Below are 23,230 nucleotides of genomic sequence, written 5' to 3' on the forward strand. Positions count from 1 at the left end.
CAGAGGTACCATGAAATTATTTTATAGCAATATTTATAGCTATTTACATTAACCTCCAAAAATGTAAATACACACAAAATCTTCTGTGAAATGTAATGTTATTGTTAATGAGCTAAAACTGTTATCCCCAAGTTTCTGTCACTTTATAAAAAGACTGGGATGCTCTTGTCAATATTAACTGGCTTTTCTCTCCAATAACATCCTAGCATACAGACTTCCCTGGTAGACTAGTCAAAAGGAATTAGTGAGGTGATCCCTCATAGAGATTCTGCTCCAGGTTTCATCCTGGGAGTTTTTGCCTGATACTATCGGCAAGCACTCACTCATGGGGGAATTACTGACACTATAAGAGTGCATGAGTCCATGAGACTAGATATAAATAAAATTGACTTGACTAGGTGCTTAAAAACAATAATCACAACAATGTGTACATTTGCTTTGTAAAAATCAGTAGTATTATCATTATTTATTTTAACAGTTCCAAAGACATGGAATCTCCCTTTCACTGCAAGGCATGTACAACATGCACTGGCCACAAGAGGGCACAAGAACATAATGGCTCTTTTGGACTGTGAAGGCTAACCTATAACCTTCTATAACCTTAAACTTTCCAGAACCCATACAATTCTGTGATATTTCTTTTTTAATGTTTCCATTATAACCAGAACCACACCTGATGGGCGAGGTACATCATAAAAAGAAAACTAGTTTAAAAAAAATCAAAAATAGCCGATCTACAAGCTGTGCACTTGTATATGAGCTATTTTTTAGTACAAGTTCTCAGTTCTGCGTTCCCAGAACCTAGGGATAATACCACCTCCTGAGCATAGCCCAAAATGAGGTTGTGAAAACCTTATCTGAAACCCAGCCACAACGGTGTGGAAACAAATACAGAAGAACCCATGAAACACTTTTCATTGCACAGCACGGTTCGCTTAGTTCTTGCAGTGGAAAAGAGCCATGAGACTGAGGGGAGCTTGATCAATCAAGACTCGTTGGGTGGAGCATCAAAAAAAATCTCTCGACAAAGCCTTGCTGTATCTTCTGGGGAGTAGACCGTGAACCCGATCGTCCGTGGGTCATTGAAAATTTCATAATCATTTCCACCCTAGGAGAAGAAATAAAGTGAGACAATAGAATAATCACGTAGGGCTTTTTGTTTTACCGCCTGTGCACAAACAAGCCTATAAATGTCTATATGTAAGTGTTGTACTGTGGATGTGAACACCGGTTAGACCATTCTATCTCTCCTCCTTTGTAAAAGAAGTCAGTCACAGACACAAATGGCAACATTCTTTCTGCCAAGGGTCAGCTCCTCTGAGCTAAGCCCATGACCTTTCACCCTTGATCTTTATTCTTCTGAATGGCTGCAAAACATTCCACAACCCCTGTGTTATCTCTCTTACTGAACTCCTTGGAAAGGTTTCATCACATCTTATCAATGTCAACACGTCCACAGCAGCACAAGATCTATTTCTAGCCCTCGCTCTTTATATCAGTGGTTCTCAACCTGTGGGTCTGGACCCCCAGAGGGGTCCCCAAATTATTTTGGGGGGGTCTCCAGATGTTTAGCTAAATGTTAACATTGTTTTCTCACTCAATCAAGAGTAAACATACCAACATACATTATAAGTGTATACATCTGCACATTTCTAAAGTGACAATTTAAGGACTTTAAAGACCTTTTTTAATACCTCTGGTCAAACATTGGTCAAATTGTCAAATATTAGAGGCAGAAATTGTGAAAATAGCAGATCTACATGCTCAAAACGCCTCGCAACGTGAGGCATTGTGAGCTTGTAGATCGGCTATTTTTTACAATGGGATGGATCGAGTCAAACTAAATGTAATGCCAACTCCTACAAGAGTGCTTGTGCAGGGTGCAGGTGATTATTTTGGAGGTTGCGGCCTGAAAAGGTTGAGAACCACTGCTTTATATCACTGCTCTACTTATAACCTTTCTCTCACTCTCTTTCTTCCCCAGCAAGGATCACCGCAAATCAAACCTGGGTATACTATCATGGGAGCACGCCGCACCCACCAGTTAAATTTGAACTTCTACAAAAGCTTAATTTCAAATTTAAACAGCTTTAATGTTGGAAAATACTTTTATTTATATTAACCTCTGTTCATGTATAGTCATTGTTTTCATTGCATTGTAACATTTGACTTAATCTATAAACATTCTCTTTACTTACAAATGAGGTCTCATTGCCAAAGAAGTAGATAGCGTCCAGGCCTTCCCTCTCTAATGCCTCCAGACACAGCCTCTTGTCCCAGCCCTCAGGGAAGACATCAAAACTGATGAGACCACCTGAGCAAAAAAGGTCGAAAATTGGATGAACAGGGGCATTTACTTTGTGCTATTCCAATGGTCTTGAACAGTTATGTCAACGGTTTCCTTAAACTGGAAATCAGAGCTTGCATATCGTCACTGTCGGGCAGAAACCTTGTATCTCCAAGTTTCAAATTTGTACATTTCTGCGCAAAGTAAAGCACTGCTTCATCATACAAGGCCATCACACAAAAAGTAGTGAAAACAGCTGATCTACAAGCACACAACGCCTCACGGTGCGAGGCGTTGTGTGCTTGTAGATCGGCTGTTTTCACTAGTTTAAATCATTTTAAAAATGATAAATGCAAAACAAACAGTTTTGGACATACAAGGTTTCCACCCGACAACGACAATATACATACATATAATCACAATATTCTCACCAACAATATCATATTTGATTTTGTCCTTGTTGACTTACCTTATGGTGACCACATTGACAATACAACACAACACACGGTACATCTGCATTGTACAGAGCTGGACAACAAAGTGTTTTTGCATTCCCTGTGATGCCTGTGTGCAGTGACTGTGATCTGATGTTCTGGCATTTTAATTGTTTGTCCAACAGTATTATTATGGTGGGAACTGACATTCTTTGCAGACAGTCAGGTGGTGGAAACAACTCCACTCTACACTCAGCCTTGCATCCCTATTGTGGGCATGTCATTAGGGGACAAGGTTCCATGGGTCCTATCTTCCACCCTGCGCTTATCCCCTGGCTCTGTCTGCTTGCCCATTCATTACGCACAAGGCAAGGTGCTGTCAGTGGTGGGAAAAGGACTCGGATTCTTTACTTGAGTAAAAGTATCAATACAGCAATGTACAGGTAGAAGTACTCTGTTACAAGTAAAAGTCTGGAATTCAAAATGTACTTGAATAAAAGTATGAAAGTATTGGAATCAAAAAGTACTGAAAGTACCAAAAGTAAAAGTACAACATGTTTGAAAATAGCAGATCTACAAGCTCACAACGCGTCGCATCGCGATGCGTTGTGAGCTTGTAGATCGGCTATTTGAAAACCTTGGCTATTTGAAAATAGCCAAGGTATAAACTAGGGCTAAAGTGGTTTAATGTTTTATAATATTATCATTTATATCTGCAAAGTAACTAAATAACTAAATTTCAAATAATTGTAGTGGAGTAAAAGTTCAATATTTGGATCCGAGATGTAGTGGAGTAGAAGTAAAAGTATTGGAAATGGGAAATACTCAAGGCAAGTACAAATACCTCAAAATTGTACTTTAAGTACAGTACTTAAGTAAATGTACTTAGTTATTTTACACCACTGGGTGCTGTCCCCAAACCGTATCGTACGGCCGCTCTATGCTGACTCCGTTATTTGCGCCTGGAGGTGTGGTCCCTAAAATGTCTGTCTTGCCTACACACGTATGGGAAAGTGCAAAGCGGATTCTAAAACCACTCACTAGCTATGGGAAATCCGTTTAGTATAGCGCCTGCAATGGGAATGCCTAGCTCAGTTAGACACAATCCAACCATGTTAAAACAAGGTGGGGATACTATGATATTATACTGCAGTTATTTAGCTGCATTAGTATAGAGTCGGGCTAAGCCAGGCTAGAACTGTACTGTACTGTCCTGTGCTGTGCTTTTTCTATGCAAACTTCAATCAATTAATCAATCTTTTCAAGCTTGGAATGTGACTGACAGATCCCTGTCTTTCTTTTTGAAAAGGAACAGTTTAGATTTGACTTCATACCCATCCCCCTTCAAACTGAACAACTCTACAACTACAATAGCTAAGCATAAAGTGTTACAGCTGATGACAATCCAGCCAATGAGAAGTTGTGTTCCCCTCACACACCCCTGACGCAGCACCCTCGGGTTTACTGCCACTCTTTCCTTTGCTGACCCTTCCCCCGTTGCGTCGTTGTTTCATTATGGTGACCCGATGTCTCAGTGCTGGGATTGTCCCAGTTTCAAGCTGGTGTCAAGAGTCCTGACAAATATCTCGAACACACAAAAAGGCAGCGGTTTTCAGCATTCACTAGTACCAAATTGTACATAGATGTTTATGAGGGTTTGTTCTGTTAAAAGCTGCAGTCACTACACTAGTTAGTTGTGCTAAGAGCTAAACTAATTGTACTGGTACATCCTGGTGAAAACACCAGGTGAAAATACAAATAGAAATAGACTAAATACAAAATGTCACAGAAATGGTCAAAAATTGCAATCTATAAACTCACGATATGTCACATTGCGACGCATGTCGTGTGAGCCTGTAGATTGTCTATTGTCGCTGTTTTTGAAATCAGATTTAAGTGATAAGAATCCTGGTTTGGGCTTTTGAAAATATGGTCACCCTATGTTTTATACACAACCTGAAGCCAGGGAAACCATGAAATTTGCAGAGAACTTTTCTTGTTTCCTGTTTCTCGCCAATACGTTTAAAAGTTAAGTTCAGTTAAAGTTCAGCTTCCCGACCCAACACAAAAAGGAACCATTGTGAAAAGCAGTTTCAATGAATGAAAACTTTCTTTGTTAAACTTGTATCAGAGAAGAAGATAGTAGCAATATCAGTCATTGCTGCAGAGGCAGATACAGGCTGCAGAAGGCAAACACATAAAACTTGCCCTGAAAAGTGCAAACAGCAATATCCGTGGAGCTGGCTCTTCTGCAGCCAATTCTCCCCGGCCTCATGTCCCACCTCAGCAAACTAAAGTGTGCCTGTGTGTATGTTAGAGCTTGGTGCAATAACAGCATTATTATTTCTAATATATTTAAAAAAAATGTTTATATCTTTTTTTATTATTATTATTATTTTATTTCATTCAAACACATTTTTGGGGGAGATACCGTTCTACCGCCATACCGTCGGTCAACAGTGATGTATTACCACGATAACTAAAAATCCATAGCGGCGCCCCAGCTCTATGCCTACAGATATGTAACAACATTACTTTAGTAGATTTGTGCTTTCTCTGTGCAGTATGCATGTGTGTGTCTCTGCGTATGTCTGAGTTGTTATATCTGAGAACCAGTATCACACACATCACAATCACATAAAATTCCAAATGCATCTACCGTAATTGCTGGACTATAAGCCGCACCTGAATATAAGCCGCACCAGCTAAATTTAGGATAAAAAACGAATGTTTACATATATAAGCCGCACCTGACTATAAGCCGCAGGTGTCCCTCCTGCTTCCCGCTAGAGTGCCCCTGGTGGCCGTTAGCTGTAAAAATCTCTATATAAATCCTTGTTAAAGACTATTGTAAAACGAACTAACTGGCCGTTAGCTGTAAAAATCCTTATATAAGCCGCACCGTTGTATAAGCCGCAGGGTTCAAAACATGGGAAAAAAGCTGCGGCTTATAGTCCGGCAATTACGGTATTTGTAACTGAGAGTGTAGTTAGTGTACAAATCATAGACTGTAAAAATATGGACGGTGGGAAACCATTGGTTTCTAGGCTGTGAAAATGAAGCTTTTTTTGCCCTTGTATGGGTGTCACCATCATGGTACCCAAGCATACCCAAGGAAGGCTGCCAACGGTCACGTGCAACCGCAAGGATACATGGGATATTGTCTTAAGCTTGCAGAAAATAAAGCACACAAAGAAGAATCATCACAAGCCCGCCTACAGCATACCCTGCTTTAACATCTATTATAACATAAATTGGACAATATTTTCACAAAACGCATATCATGGTGATTGAAACGAGGCTTTAAACTAGCGACAGGAACCATAAAGTATTTATGAGAATGTTTAATAAAGTACGAAAATCAAATTCGGAGGAAATGAATGGAATCCTATGGAGAAAATGTTGCTTTTGGTACCAGAACAGCGCAACTAGCGGCCAATCATAGGAACTTTTAGTTCTGTGTTTGCTTCATTTTAAATCCGGACAACTGGCCCCCTGGTACAAATTTAATGAGGACACTATGTACCGTAGCCTACTCTGTTTAATGATACTTCCAGTTCTGCTACGAGCCATTAGCAAGGAGACGCATGAGATGAAACAGACTACCGGTAGTCTGTCTTGTGCACAGCAGTGTGTCTGAACTGTGTACAGTTTCACAAGTCATTAACAGAACCTCTCACCTCGCTGCACCAGTGAGCAAACACCAAGTATGTGATTAACCAGAAGAAAACATCTCACTCTCTGCTCCTACAGTACGTTCACATCAGGGATGGGAAGCAGTGTGTGTGTGTGTGTGTGTGTGTGTGTGTGTGTGTGTGTGTGTGTGTGTGTGTGTGTGTGCATGCAGCCCATGCAGGTTTCCTCGGATGAGCACGTACACTGTAAAATCCCCACTGTTAATTTGACTCTGAGAATGTACAAATGTAACCAAATAGACCGGCAAGGGTACACTATCAGAGTTACAAATGCATAAATGAACACTGAGGATTTTACTGTGTACGTGTGTGTTTGTATAAGTCTGTGTGTATGTGTGCGAATGTGTTCCAATGTCCACAACAACATGTCCACTTTACACTTCAATAACTAGTTGAGTCTTATTCAACAGATAACGTTCAATAAACAAAGTCTTTGTAGAACAATCAAGATAACGGAGGAGTATTGGTGAGTTATAAACTGATGTAGACCGTAAGACAAGGAGTTCGAGCGACCATTCGTTATCTTGATAATCGATAAGAAAGTGATTTGGATGGGTGGAAAATTACAACCAAATATTTCTGGCATCGCCGAAGTTGCCATAATTAGAGCCTGACCGGTGCCAGGCGTTGTGTTGGATATTCCTAGCCCACCGACGATTACCGATGTTTCACATAAAAAATATCATAAACGTGTTGATGGTTAAACATTTTGTTATGAAGTATAACTTCAATATGAAAATAACTTTTAATTTTAATTGTGCAATGAACTAGCTGACAAGTAAATAAATACACATTTCACACAGCTATTTTAGCAGTCTGGCAGGTGAGGCACCAAAATAATCTATATTGTCAAGTCAAATGGCCAAATGAATACATCTGTCTGTCTACCCATATGTTTTTACACTGTACACATTTACTAAGAAGTGCTGTCAGATAATTGTGTTCTTTTACAGAGGTCCACACACGAGTATAAAAAAAATAAACAAAAGAAAGAAAGATAGTTAACTATCTTCCTTACCACAATAAACCAGTAAGCAGGCAGTTCCATTTCGTGGGAATGATCAGTATGGTTAGAATGCATCTTTTCCCTGTTAGAATGCATTACTGAAACCAACTGAAACTCTGTAATAGGCTATAATGACATGTTATGGTCATTCAGCATGACTGCTGAAGAACATTCACACACTCTGGAAAAGGAAACTATACAAACTAGATATCAGTAGCATAGTTGTTTTGTAAAAAGATTATCTACAAGCTCATATCATATCATATCATATCATATCATATCATGTTACGATATGTTGAGAGCTTGTAGATCTGCATTTTCTTTTCATATTGAGACGCTCAAAATAGGGATGCCAGGTTGAAAATGGTTACGATGATTCCCACTGCCCACAGTGCCCAGTAGTAACACATTATTTCACCAACTACTAGTCCAACTAAAGCACTAGATGCTTGTGTTCTTTGAGTTAGAGTCCAACTAAAGCACTAGATGCTTGTGCTTTTTGAGTTAGCAGTGTCGTGCATTGACTACAAATTCAGACAGACCTCAGTAAGGAATAATGTCCTTCTTTTCTTCCATTTCCCGGGAAACACATTCATCTATGCCAGCTGACTGTGAGGAATAAGACTCACCTCTTGTGAAGCGTAGTCCCTTCCCAGCAAACTCCTCTTGTAGTGCACTAACAAACTTCTCTCTGATTTTCTCTCTCTGTAGGGACATAGCATGGACATGGCATCTTAATGTTAATTTTTACCTTGTCACAAGTGTCAAAGAAAAAGAAAAAAGATGAAATGCAACGAAGTGTAAATATGGCAATGGTAGTACTGTAATGAAAACAATCATTGATTGTAATGTCCCATTTCATCACATATACTGTATTTTATCCTTCAATGACCTTTGTATACTAAGCAAAGCAAACACACTCGTGAGTCTAACTGAAACTAAATTGAAAACAAGAAACTACATTCATACAAAATTATAATAACGTTGGTCTTCAGACAGCTGAAGAGTTAAAGCTCTAATCTTCATCTGACCACTATCCTCCCCGTCTCATGGCTCTGTGAAACTTCAATGGGCTCCCTGTTAAGCTCTTTTGAAAGCACAACATTGTTTTGACTTTTCCTTGTGTCTCGTTCAAACTCAGTCAGTGCATACACTTTCCCTATGTAATTCTCTCGCCATCTTCTCTCTCCTTCCCAACCATGCATAAATGAGGCACACCATCATGATTTTCAACATTATTTCTAGTTATTTGTTGAATGGTTAATGTTCTATTAGCATGTTCCATAGACCATTTGGGTGTCTAGGAATATTATGGGGAAAAAAACAAAGGCCAAAACAGACTGGATAGTATTGTAAATATTGTCTTCTATAGACTATGATATATACATCAGCAATTCAATTACAGTATCCTTTTAAGCAAAGGAACAATGGCGTAATCACTAGCAAGGATTCACTGCTGGAACGTCACTGGAATACATAGGACCACAATGGAAACAAGTCCCCGAGACTTTTTTCGTGTTATCCTTTTAGCTCAAATGTCTGACTGTACCTCGTGCCGTTTACATTTCTATCTAATAAAGTTCAATCAATCAAGCAAACCTTGTCAATTTCGGAGAATTCAATTCGCTCTTCAAGTGTGCAGCTCCGGCCAATGGGTGAAATGTTGAGCATTCCATTGCGGAACTCAATGAAGGTGCCCCTAGGAGAAAGAACAGGAACATCTTTTAAAGATTTGGAACTAGGATTTGGTCGCATCAGTATGCCAGTCCCAGTAAAGCTTCATTTATGCTCCATAGTATAGTGTTGATTGCCAAAAAGATCTGATCTTTAAGATAACAACACATTGTGATGTGACATGTTGGTAGGTAGTGCATCTGCTCTTCTTAGAAAGGAGACACCCTTGTGTTATGGTGTATAAACTAAGTCTGATTTATCTGTTAAAATTAGCCCTACAGAGCGACAGGTGCATAAGAGAAGAACAAACTAGGGCCAAGAAATTTTGCAGAAAAACCTCACACTTCAAATGAAAAAATCAAATAAAAGAAAGAATTGGCATTTGGGGACGTGTGGGAGCTTTTTCAGGCTAAATGTTAGTCATTGAAACAAAAGCCCCTTTTCGACTACAGCTTTACCACCACACCACACTACACCACACCACATAAAAATATCGACATTTTCCATTACACAAAAGTACCCCTATCGGTAAGAAACAAATTGACCCTTTAAACTGTGATCATAATACAATATACATTTGCATTACAACTATCCTAAATTATAATACACTATAATGGATTATACCTGTGATTATAATACACTATAAAGTATTAATGTATTACTATGATAATTAGAATAGATTATAATAACACAATGGAATCTATTATCATGTATTACAACTATATCCTGGTGGTCTAAATGAAAAGTCAGTGAGTGATCGGTCATTATGAAGTGTTTGGCCCTGTTTGGCCTAGCTCAGACCTACTCTAGATTGAATACTTTTTCACACCACTCTACCCAGGTCCTTGGAGTGTTAAACCTGGCACAAGTGGGCGGTGTGGAGTGGTGTGGTGTTGGACCAGTGGAAAATGGGCTAAAGAAACATTCCCAAATGCCTGTTGTGTGTTGTCCTGGCAGCTCAACCAGTTAGCATGCATAACATTACTACAGATAGAATCAAAACATTCTGAATTTAGCTGGTGGCCCGCCTCCCTGGTGGCATTGATGCACCATTTCTGGCTGTGAGTGATGAGTGTGTCAGTCCATGAGAGGGCCTGGGGCCTCCAGGAGAGCTACTGTACACGTGCAGTTGGATATAGGTCAAAGGTGCATGTACAGTGTACACTACAGCATACAGTCTGTGTGGGTGTGACCTCGTCTGTGATTGAGTCCTAGACTCAGACAAAAATATCAACATAGGCCGATACCTATCTTTCGAAAATAGATTTAGTAGGTTGTTTAAAAGCAATTGAAGATGAAACAAAACAATGTCAAGACTCATTATTTCCATTGTGTGTGTGTGTGTGTGTGTGTGTGTGTGTGTGTGTGTGTGTGTGTGTGTGTGTGTGTGTGTGTGTGTGTGTGTGTGTGTGTGTGTGTGTGTGTGTGTGTGTGTGCGCATAGGCATGTGAAACTTTATACATGTATGTCTGTCTAGCTTGAGTGTGGGAGTATGAGTGTGTCTTGGTGTCTCCACACCAAACAGCCTACAGAAGACTCCTTCTGACTGTACACAGACTGCAAACAACTCCAAAGAACTGCAAAAAACTAAGCACTTATTTATTTTTGTTGTTTTTCTAGCCGACGCCGACTGTAGTTACTGTATGGCATAATGTTGCTAGTTGTGGGTTGCTTTTATTTGAGCTTGTTTCTGAAGTGTAGTTGCATATTTGGCCTTGCTTTCAACATTCGTTTAGAAAATAACTAATGTAATAGAGCTCAATAGGTGAAACTGGTCGCTGCTTTTGGGCTTATTTTCATAGGCCTGGTCGCTTATTTCACTCACAGAATCTGGCAACCGGAGGCACTCTGCGACTGCGTTCTCCGTGCAGAGGAAAAAAAACAACAACACGGGCAGCTGCAGCACTATTGCTAGCCTTCTACTAGCTTTGCTTTGGATCAGATTGGAATAGCAATTGAGAGTTGAGATTGAGAATGGTATTTAGTTAAAATGTGCGACGGGAAAATGTCTCTGGCTTATTTAGGCTTTGTTTCTGCAGCTGCAGCAAACTAATGTCCACTAGTCGCCTCAATCCTACCGACCTATAGCAAAAGACTGAGCAGGTTCGGTTTTCGAGCGACGGGTTCCGACAGCCCTATCGACGGCAAGCGCCTCTTGCCGACAAGTTGCCGATGGCTCCCGGTCGGCAGCAGACGCTTTCCGCCGCCGATTCGTGGCCGAATCGGTGCGGTTAGAACCTTGCTTTACAGTATTATGCTGTATGTATTCTTATATTTTTCACGATACAATATATTTTTTTTAAATTTAACAACACAGCTGCAATTCATAGGATACTTACACAAACTCATTTCACCCACTTTATACCTGGTGTACACTTGTGATGTGACAATAAACTTCACACAGTCTGTACATGCGTGTATTACAGTATGTGTCTTATGGGTGCAGACATACCTTTTCTTAGGCAGTTTGATGAGCCCCATATAGCTGAGACAGAAGTTGATGAGGTCTTGTAGAAGCTCCTCTCCTATCTGGTTCTGAATGGCCTGCAGAGATGAAATAAAAATAATAAATACCACTTTACACGGTAAAGTGGTACAAATGGCATTTTCTTCTTATCTTTTCTTTTTACAATGCAGAGCATACAGTCTTCCATCAAGCCAAGCATGAAAACATCTGTTGTTTACATTCATTAAGAAAAGATGAGGTCAGGTAAGGTAAACTCCAATGTCAGTGTACTCATTTAGACCTGGAACACCTACAGCAGTATGCCTTTCAAGCTGGGAACGCCAGTTCTTTCTTTTCTTTTTGAGCGGTTTCACTTTGTGTGTATCAGGCAAAAACAATCATGAACACAGATCTACAGTATGTATGGAGATCCGTGCTCATACTCATAAAGTAACTGACATCATGGACAGAATGGCCCATACAAGGAGATATGCAGGTGTGTTGTGTTTGAAAATTGCACCGCTCACTTCGCACTTGTGCGATTTTCCAAATGAAAATGTTGAGGTTAGGTCAGGATTTAGAAGGCGTTTTAGAATCAGCCTCGGGTCTAAATGAGTAATTATCTAAATTATTTCAGTCCGGGTCACACCCATTTGTACAGTCGACACCCATGGCAATGTAAATTGGCAAAACAAAACAAACACAAGGGCCTTTATGTGCACACTCACATGCTTTGAGAGGAGTTTCCCATCTTTGTACTGTACTGTGCCATTCTCAGCAAATACATAGTCAAATTTGTGTATCACTGCAAGACAGAAAATGAGTCAATTTAGTATAGTCAGTAACACAGACCCACCCTGATTTTCTAGTCTAGTGCTCCAATTTCATAGTCTCAAGAATAACAAAGTAGGCTGATCTATTTTTTACTGCAGACATCATAAGGTCATAACAGTGCAACCCAGAATACTGGCCTGCTATATCTGTCTCAGTGTTTCATGGGATTATGCTTCGTAACAGATTACAGAGTAACCTGGAATAGGCAATAGGTTTAATCTGCATGACCTTAACACTCACTTTGGCTTCTTGTTAATTGGTCAATGGGCCTATACTGCCCTTGTGCATAGGAATATCCGAATCTAAACTGTGTCTGCAATAACTTGATATTTAGACAGCATTACTGTTATATTTGTCAGTATTGTCATTTATCATCTCATACAGAGTGGACATAAAATGAGTTACTGTCCACGGGGAGTTTATAAAATATTATGGCTACTTCATTTAGTATTGCATAGCCTAATTTGAAACTAATCCTGGTATACAAATATTAGTTACACAAAACCGTGCCATTTTTGGCATCCTTTGCGTCCCTACCCAATCATGTGTCTCAGAGAGGAGTCTTAGTTGGCACTAGTTGAGACCTAATATTGACAGCTGGGTTTCAGACATATGGTACCCAGCCAGCTGTATTTGATGGCAGGTGGAACGTTTAGGGGTGAGGAATGATGGTGTGTAGTTCCACCGTTATCATAAGCAGTTGAGTAAACAAGCTCAGGACATTAGGGTCCCTTTGTGAGCAACAGAAGTCAGTTACAATGACATAGGTTAACTCTGTTGACTAGGTTCTTGAATACATATAGACATGAACAGAGGACCCTAAATGACAGACGAGTGATGGTGTCTTGCTGTGTCAGAGCAGGACAATAATGACTGATCTAATTACAACAGCTTCCAGATACATTACCTTGCTGAAGTCTGATGTTTGGACTCTCTCTCTGTGGCTATCTATAGTGAATACATACTAGCCACGTGCTTGTGTATAAGAGCATAATGTCAAGTACTTGGGACACTTGAGTCTGTGTTTAGCACATGACTCATATTGCATGTTATATTCCCAACCGATCTTTCCTATCACTCTCTACTCCACACTGGCCTATGAACCCCAGATAACATTTACATTCATTTATATGAATTCAGTGCTGTAGAATAATGTAAACATAATAGGCTTTTCTTATGTAGGATAGAGAGGCCTGATGGGGAAGTGACACGACAATCTACATACACAGTGGCCATTTTGCCCTCACTTTAAAAGTTAATGCAGTAACAGTACTGAGGCGAATACAAATCAATGCCGTACTCACCATCATCCCCCTCCCCAAGCTGTTCTGCAATCTTGGAATAGTCTGACCCGCCCACTATCCCGATCTTCACTTTCTTCCTCAGACTCTGGAAAAACTCATCCAACTCTGGGTGAATCTTCTGTTGAGGGGAAACACACAGAGGCAGAGATGATGACTTGCAACAAAACATTTTAAAAAGTTCAGTCCTCAGCACCTAATGGATGGTTTATTGCCGTAGTGAGCTAGCTACTGCATGAACGGCATCATGCAGGTGCTAAAAGAAGATTATGTGGCATTGTGTAATAAAAATGTAATTACAAAGAAATAGCAGAAACCCTGACAGAGATTAAAGAGATGTGTTCATGCTCGTTTCATACATGTTTTAGACAGAAAACATGTTGTCTGACTCTGAAAATTTCAACGATCATCTCTTTATACTTTGTTCCAATAGGATCACAATGGAATCCTCAGGAGTCAGGACCTTTTTGTGCAATCCTTTAAGACTTCAGTGTTTTACTGTACCTCAATGCTGTTTCCATTTTTGACTAATGAAGTATTCAGTCAATTAATCAATCAATCAATCAACGTTTAAACTTTGAATACTGGTGCACCCCTAATTGTTTTGTTTTGGTCATTAAAACAGGCATAAGAAAATAAAAAGACAATAGAGTGCAATCTGTTGCAGTAGAACTACTTTCATTGTGGCTGCAAGAATACCCTCGGCTCACAAAAGGGAAGCTGCATTATGTAATATAAGTCAGTGGGTTCAGAGTATGTACAATAGGCTAATGTGTCAACACGAAGCAACCAATGGCTGCTCAGAAACACATCCTAAATACTTACTTACATATACACGTGCACACACACATGCACACGCGCGCGCCACACCCACACCCACACACACACACACACACACACACACACACTGGAACTGGAAATAATGAGTCTTGACATTGTTTTGTTTCATCTTCAGTTGCTTTTAAACAGCTTACTAAATATATTTTCGAAAGATAACGGCCTACCGGTATGTTGATATTTTTGTCTGAGTCTAGGACTGTGCACTTAATTGTTCTGGCTAATCAATAATCAATTAGGCCCACAGTAGTAGGCTGTCAAATTCATGTGTCGTGTCGTGTGCCACGCGGCTGTTAGGCTAGGTTGTGTTTATAAACAGCTAGAAAAAGACTGCTGACACCACAGGTTTTACTCATCAGGAACACTTGTGTAGCCTACACTAGTAGGATGCACGCGCACAAACTTGTGCGTGTGTAGAGGATATTTTGTCATAATGTAACAGTAGGCATATTAATGAAAGATTTTGGTAAAAATAATTATATTGAATTTAGCCTATACTTTAAGAGAACATGGTGTTCCAATTAAAGATGTTAGGCTACTTATTGTGCCTCAAAAACTGTTTGATCTCGAAGAGACGACCCAATTGATAAGTTATAGCCTAATCAATCGCTGAAAGGTAAGATCGGATGAATGCAAGTATTGAAAGAGAATTGTTTACATTTAGAACACCGTGTGACTGTCACGTCACCCAATACGTTTACGTTTATGTTGTACGCTAAACTGTATTACACAACAAGGATTGCATCTCTTCTCTTGTAGACAGTAACGAGACATATCGCGCAAGCAATCATAGACAATCCCACTTAACAATTTAGGCCTATATGAATAATTGATTAACAAACAGATTAACAGGTTGGTTTGGTTTGGTTTGCTTGCAAGTGCAACCATTCATTGACTATATTTCTTACCTCTCTTGGAGGTGTGAGAGTCCCATCCACATCAAACAGGCATAGGATGTTTCTGTCTGTTGAAATTCCATTTGATTCCATTTCTACTTTTCTCATTAAAAAAGGAAAAACAATAAGACCGCTTTGATTAATAGTGTCCTATTAACTAACAAACAAAAATAATCCCATGCAGTATAAAAAAAATAGAGAGAGAGAAAAAATAAAGGAGTAAAACGATGCTTCAGGTTCAAGCTTCTTGTAGTGAAATAAATAACAGACTGCTGTTTGCGTAGCTTTTCAGGTCTCGTCCAACGATTCTCGTATAGCAGTTGACTTGGCTCAACCATTCACATTTCAAAGCATGGCTGTGTTTTGCAACGCTGCGGTAACCCCAGACTAGAGGACATTGCAAACAGCCTATCCCACACATCTCACACGCCGTGACGTTCTGAAGTGGGCGCGGTCTTGGCTCAGAAACGTTGAAGCCATACAGGCTGTCACTGTCATTAGTGAGAGGAAACCAGATCGTGGTCAGATGGCCCTGGGTACACACTTCCCAATACTCACACAGAGAAAATACAAATTGTGGGTATTAAGGTTATTAGGTTAGGCTATAATATTATTATTATCCAACATCAATGTTTTACAATGACCATCCATTCATGCATGCATTTAGGTTTCTGAGTGCAACCACTTACAAAATCTTGAATATACAACAATATTTGTTGTCCTATGTGAATGTAATAATACTACCACATCTGCAGGAGTTGCAGGGGTTGCTCCATACATTGAGAAATGTAGACCCTGGTGTCTGGTAGGACCTATACTTGAAGCTCGATATATCTCTCATGACCAAAGTCAGGGAGGAGGATTCCTTCTTGGATGAGCAGTAGACCATGTGTTCCCATGTGTGTAGCAAGGGTTTGAAATGACTTTGAATCCTGGGCAGTTGTTATGACTGCTCTCCACCGGTAGCTTTAAAATACTCTCCAGGCCTGTGAGTGCTTAGTTTGACTTCAAGACTTTACCATTTTTCAACCTATATCTTCATATAATTGGCCCTCACTAATGTTCATGATAAATAAATGGTAAATGGTGCATTTATATAGCGCTTTTAATCCAAAGCGCTTTACAGAGATTGTGCATTACATTCACCCATTCACGCACACATTCATACACCGGTGGCGGAGGAAACCATGCAAGGCACCAACCTGCTCACCGGGAGCAATGTGGGGTTCAGAGTCTTGCCCAAGGACCCTTCGACATTAACTCAGGGGGAGCCCGGATTCGAACTGGGAACCCTTCGGGATTTATACCCTTCGTGCTCTAATACCAGTTTCTCTACCCCTGAGCTATGCCGCCCCACATAAAATAGCACAATTGTTTTCTACTCTGCCTGTGGAGACCATAGGGTGGAGAGTGAGACCTGTCTACCAGTGACGTCATCATCTATGCCAGCTGGGGTTTCCAACAGGTTGTCCGTGGACCACTGGTGGTCCGTGAAGGTATTGCATGTGGTCCCTGATCAGTATTGTAGGAAAGTGACATTTTTATTTTATTCAATTTTATTTTATTTTTTCATTACTTTATTTTATTATTATTATTTTTTTTTTAATTTGGAGAAACGTATTAACTTGGTAGGGCCTATCTGAGGACAGGGGAATGGACCACTATTGAGAAACAGTTGACAGCAGTTACTGGGATGTAGGAGCCTAGGAGGTCAAGAACATCCACAGAAAAGGGAATTAGAATCTCAAGAAGAAGAAGAAGTTTATATACCAAATAGTCATCATTATTAGGAAATGTGCCCATGTAATCGCATGTGTCTGCTCAGTCACATTTAGTTACAAATCAGACCTGAGTTAGAAGGCTACATGGATAAAGTAAAAGAAATTCACAGAAACACTCAAAAAACATGCTCTGCTCAGCGCTCACTATACTTCAGTCATTCTTTAAGAACATGTTGACAAACAGTCTCAAAAGTAGTGAAAATAGCAGATACAAGCTCACAACGCGGCGCAAAATAATTGCTATTTTCACTATACTTTTGAGACTGTTTCTTTCCCTTCTCTAATTTATTGAATGTCTTACATTTTTCATTTATGTATTCATGAAAATACTTGAAGAAATCATTGTAATTTTTATATAATAATAATTCAAAACAAAATGTAGAAAACCAAAAATTAAGGGACCCATAAAAATGTGTCCTTGACCCATAAATGGGTCCCGACACAGTGTTTGGGAACCAGTGTTATAAAGGGTTATACATATTTTATTTCGCATAACTATAATCATACAGTCATAAGCCGATCATAATGCATTTTAGACTTGGGATGCATAGCAAGTGTTACCAAAAACGCTAATCTTAACCCATATCCCCACCCAACACAACATTGGTCCCCTGATTGATTCTTAGTCTGGGTGGTGGTCCCTGGTTCTGTGGTTCACAACCCCTGATCTATGCGGAATACATCCATCCTTCAAAATTGGTATGAAAAGTCACCTTCAGGCAGCTGCTACTCGTGACTTGTAAATAGACTAAGCCCCCATAGACTAAGTTACCATGCTATAATAAAAGCCATTGTTCTGGCGATAATAAAACTCTAAATAACTTGTTTTAAAAAGATAAATCTGCCTAACGATGATGTCACTGGTAGACAGGGTTCTGAACGGTCCACAGCCCTCCTAAGAAACACAGACAGAGTAGAGAAAAACTGTGCTATTTTATCGTTAACATTAGCGGGACCAATGAAGAAAAAGTCATCATTTAATTCTTAATTGATTCATTATTCATTATATAAATTAGGAATTTGCTCTAATAGGGGACATTGATTGTGCAGGTGAGAATTGGGGCAGCATCGAAACGTATACTGTATTGTCTGTATGTCATAATATGTTATTTCCCCACACAGTTTCCTTGGGTCCTGATGGCTGCAACCCATGACTTACACAGCGTTGGCTAGTCAACCCAGCTTGGCGGAGATATGCGCTCCACGGAGCACCCCTTTGAAAGGTATAGTAAATATTCATTTTCATAGATGAATGAAACATTAATGATACATTCTCTACTACACCATGTGTTCCACAAGAGGGCAGGCTGGCAGAAGAAATGATTCCCTGTAAAGATATCTCTGTCAGGAAGTCATAGCAAATAACCATAGAAGGAAATGCTAATAGTAGGGCTGTCACAATTATTACATAATCGTCTAATCGTGATTTTTTTTTGGAAAAATGTTCATATATTTAAAACAAAAGTCAAAAATAGTGGAAATAGCAGATCTACAAGCTCACAACGCGTCGCATTGCGACGCGTTGTGAGCTTGTAGATCGGCTATTTCCACTATCAATGTTCTTTTTTAAGTATAAAGTTGTCAAATATGTCAGTAATTTCTTTGTATATTTAGATTATGTGTCATATGTACCATGTGCAACTTAAAAGCCTAAAAGCTAAACAGAAATGTAATTGTCAACGACAAAAAACACAATTAAATCGTTAATCGCAATTATTTGAGTGACAAATAATCGTCATGTAAAATGTCATAATCGTGACAGCCCTAGCTAATAGTGCTGAAACATTAATGAAGAGATGCACGCGGCACACTGCCTTTATCTAACACATCACTAAGTTGTAGCCTAACCCAAGTTATTGGTGTAGATGTGTCTTTCTACCGTCAGACACCACATACCAAGCCATGCACAAAGCAAATCTACAAATCGATAGTTGGCCAGGAAATTTCTTTGCATTCAATGACATTATGTAAACACACATTTTATATACCCAGACCAGTCAGCTGCTGTATTGCACAAAGTGATGTTATATTCTCACAATAGCTGTCACCCAGGGGTGTAGCACGGAATTCACTGCTTCTGCAACATGATGTGTGACTCTCAGCCTCTCTCCCATACAGACCTATAGCCTGACAGATTGAAAGACAAACAGTTTCGATCTCAATTGCTGTCTGGTGCCAAAGTCAATTTGCCTCATCTGTGTGTGTATGTGTACACATTTTGGTCTATAACTCTTGAATTGTAGGTCGTAGTAGGTCTGCAGTCAAAATTCTCTTTCCCAGGCTTCCTCTAGCCTTACATTAAGTCGCTCCTGTAGAAGTTTCTGCATTGATGACGTTTATGGCTACAGGAGCGTCTTAACGCTTTGACAGACAGGTCGGGAGTATGGTCTGCAAAACGGCTACTGCGGCTCTACACATGCACACATGCGAGACATATCTTCCGTACAAGTTCGTCAAGGTTTTTGCGACTTGTCCGGTAGCCTTGTTTAATGTATTAGTCCGTATTGTTAAATAAAATGAGTTTTTACAAAGTGTGTGTCTTTTCCAAATCTAGCATCTCTGGTTTGGTTAAAGATGGCTGCACTTATCACGTGACGTTCATCCATTCCCCCATTCGCTCATACAAGGACATGACTAAGTGTATACGGAAGAATGCACAATAATGCTTCCAGCCACCAACGGGCGCTGTTGCAGCTAACGTTGTAGCAAACGAGGAAAAGTTGTACACTTGGTAAAAACTCATTTTATTTAACAATACGGACTAATACATTAAACAAGGCTACCGGACAAGTCGCAAAAACCTTGACGAACTTGTACGGAAGATATGTCTCGCATGTGTGCATGTGTAGAGCCGCAGTAGCCGTTTTGCAGACCATACTCCCGACCTGTCTGTCAAAGCGTTAAGACGCTCCTGTAGCCATAAACGTCATCAATGCAGAAACTTCTACAGGAGCAACTTAATGTAAGGCTAGGCTTCCTCATTTTATTTTCTACTACTGCTAGAGTTGCAAAACTCACACAAATCGCTCCACATTATCTCTCACTCATATCATTCCGTTTAGCTATAATTGCTTTCCAAAATTTTGGGGAGGGGACTCTATTTTACAGTACATTAAAAAAGGCAACGATCAGGAAAGCATCATCCAATCGCCCCAAATTTGAATCACACATTGAGGGGTCAATAACATTTCTATTGTTGATAGGTGGTAGCCTCGCAGAGCCAAACGAATCTGCCATTGCAAGAAAAATTGCCCGCTCAGTTATTCAAATATCTTACGCCTCACAAGGTGTGAGGAACCAACCAATTGCCCAGTATGCAAATGTAGGACAGGCTTTAGGTCGTGAGAAACCAACCAGTGCCCAGTATGCAAATGTAGGGCAAGTGTATCAGCTTTGCGCTACTCTGATTGGTTGTAGGTCTAACCAATAGAGTCGGTTTGAATCTTTTTGTAACCGCCCCTTGGCGACAAAAAGAACACTGAGAAGAACCAGACTAATATCCATGCAGTGATATTGTCTGGCTATGCGTATGCGAGGCTAGATTGGTGGTGTGCGTACGATGTATTAGCGGTTGTAGGAGAATGCTCCCCATTCCTTCACTGATTGTTGTATTATGTGTGTCATCATTATTATGTTATTATGTTATATGTTATTATTATAACTTGTGTACTGGCAACGTGTAATGTAGCTGACTTAATATGATTGGAAAATAGGCCTATATAGACTTCTTTTGTCTGGATAAAGTAGGGTGCTGTCTATGGTCCTGAAACACAGCGTCTTCTTTACTTCCGATGTTTGTTTGTGTCCAGACAGTCTGCTATATTCCAATTGGCTATAATTGCATTCCAAAATGTGTGGGAAGGGTCTATTTAACAACATGTGAGTCCCATGTTGAATTAAACTCACATGTTGTGGTGCCCATGAAGGGCACCACAAATGCGAAACGTATACTGTATTGTTTGTATGTCATAATATGCTATTTCCCCACACAGTTTCCTTGGGTCCTGATGGCTGCAACCCATGACTTACACAGCGTTGGCTAGTCAACCCAGCTTGGCGGAGATATGCGCTCCACGGAGCACCCCTTTCTAGTTGAAAGGTATAGTAAATATTCATTTTCATATTTTGAATCTGCCCTGAGATCTATTTGTACCACCCACCAAGATTTGAGCGTTCAGAAAATAATAAATAATTGACAGTTTGTAGGATTTGCCTTTTCTATGCTAGCAAATTTCAAGGCCTGAGGCTTGGGGGCATGACACCTGAATGGTGCCATGAAGTATTATCCAATACATGATGGCTGCTAATCAAGCCTAACTAGGAGAAATTAAAGTTTGTGCGCAGAACCATTACTGTAGCTTTGCCTTAATTTACAAGAATGCTTGAATTGCGGTGATTTAGGCCAATTTATCCGCTCTGGATGGTGACTGGTCAGTCAATTGAATAACCCCTCTGCAAGCAAACACAAGCTCAGAGATCAAGATGACATGATAGCATAGTGTCACATGACATTCTGAAGTTTATTATCCACACACAGAGAATATAGGCTATACAGCACAATCCAGATTACAGGAAGCATTGTGCGTCATCAGAATTAAGCAAGATAGTAAAACATGACGTGCAGACCAGACGACATTGCATCCTGTGTCCTTTGGGGCTGCTGTATCTTGATAAAAGAGAAGCACATGGCATCAGAGTAACATCTATGCAAGGCACTCGGGTGGCACAGTGGTAAAGTCCCTGCCCACCACCATAGAGGTTGTGGGTTCGAATCCATCGCGGTGCATCCGGCTTTGTCGGCGTCAATGGGAACCATATAGTTGGCCAGTATTCAGGGTAGGGAAGTCAGGCGGGGAGGGTGACATTGATCATTGCATGTATTCCTACAGGCCCGTCAGCGGGGAGTGTTGGGGGGAGGAGTAGGACGAAGGCTCTATGTCTTCCCGGTGGGTGGGGGCTCCTCACTGGCAGGTGAGTCAGTAGGATACAACAGCAGTGACAACACAGAAATGTGTGTGATGAGGTATCAAACGACTAAATTGGAGAGCAATTGGTCAAAAAAATAATTGGCTACTCTAATTTATAAAAAAATAAATGTTGAAATTTATGGACACCATGTCACCACCACTCGGTTCACACTGGTGTGATTTTTTAATTCTAGGTGTACAATTTAACACTATTTAACACTATCATAAATCAAACCTGCCTGGGCCAGTGGTTCCAATTCAGCAACAATAGCACTACAATAAAACAGTAATAGCATAGTAATGCAACACACCACAGTAAAAAGCAGAATGTTTTTCTCTTTTATTTATTTTTTAAATACAGAAATAAATATTTGATGATCGACAATAATTATTCTGGCTTGTCAAACAACAAGATAGTTTGTCAGACTCCTTTTTCAGTTTCTGGGTTGTTGAGTTGCCCTCAATAGCTTACTATAAGTCATAAAGATTGTCTTTATCAAGATCAACCCTCAGCATTTGAGCTTGCGGTCTCCTAATAATGGGGTCTAATATGGAGAGTAAGGTAACAGAGGGCAGATAGTGACTAATCATACACCAAATAATCATTAGCTGTTGGAAAGATAAACGTGTCTCCTCGTCTGACTTAAGCATGACTCTACTTTCAAAGTTGCATCCAATCTAATAAGCCAATGTTTTTAGCACACACTGCTGTGAAAGGTCCCTGACACAATAACTAGATAGATTAATGGTGGCCAAATACCATCCATTTAACATTCTTGTACTATCAGATACTGCCGCTCCTTGCATCCTCAGCTCAGAATGAATTAATTGAGAGTGTGAAAATTAGAAGTATAAAAACAAACAATGGAACAGGAGCGCACACCAGTAGTGATGTGCTGACAACGGTAAACCACGTTTTAAAGAAAAAGGTCCCTCAGTCACCTTTTATTATTTAAGACACCAAAGTTTCAAGTATGTCTTCTTTGAAATCGTCATTTATGAATTTATAAAATGTATAAAAGTATACAACCCCAGTGGTGATGCGAAGCCAGTGCCACAAATGGTGCTATAG

At 40.0% G+C, this 23,230-nt stretch overlaps 1 protein-coding gene across 1 annotated transcript; it reads right to left on the reverse strand.

The window, feature by feature from the left end:
* Positions 1–971: 971 nt before the first annotated feature.
* Positions 972–15,503, reverse strand: pmm1 (phosphomannomutase 1; the record flags this gene model as incomplete). Its single annotated transcript, XM_080722930.1, has 8 exons — positions 972–1,108; positions 2,199–2,314; positions 8,052–8,127; positions 9,022–9,121; positions 11,549–11,640; positions 12,271–12,347; positions 13,681–13,798; positions 15,423–15,503. The coding sequence occupies 8 exons, from the start codon at positions 15,501–15,503 to the stop codon at positions 986–988; spliced, it is 783 nt and encodes a 260-aa protein (XP_080579056.1). The 3' UTR covers positions 972–985.
* Positions 15,504–23,230: the final 7,727 nt, after the last annotated feature.

The sequence above is a fragment of the Nannobrachium achirus genome, assembly GCF_963921795.1.
Source record: "Nannobrachium achirus genome assembly, chromosome: 4".
NCBI classification, from domain to species: domain Eukaryota; kingdom Metazoa; phylum Chordata; class Actinopteri; order Myctophiformes; family Myctophidae; genus Nannobrachium; species Nannobrachium achirus.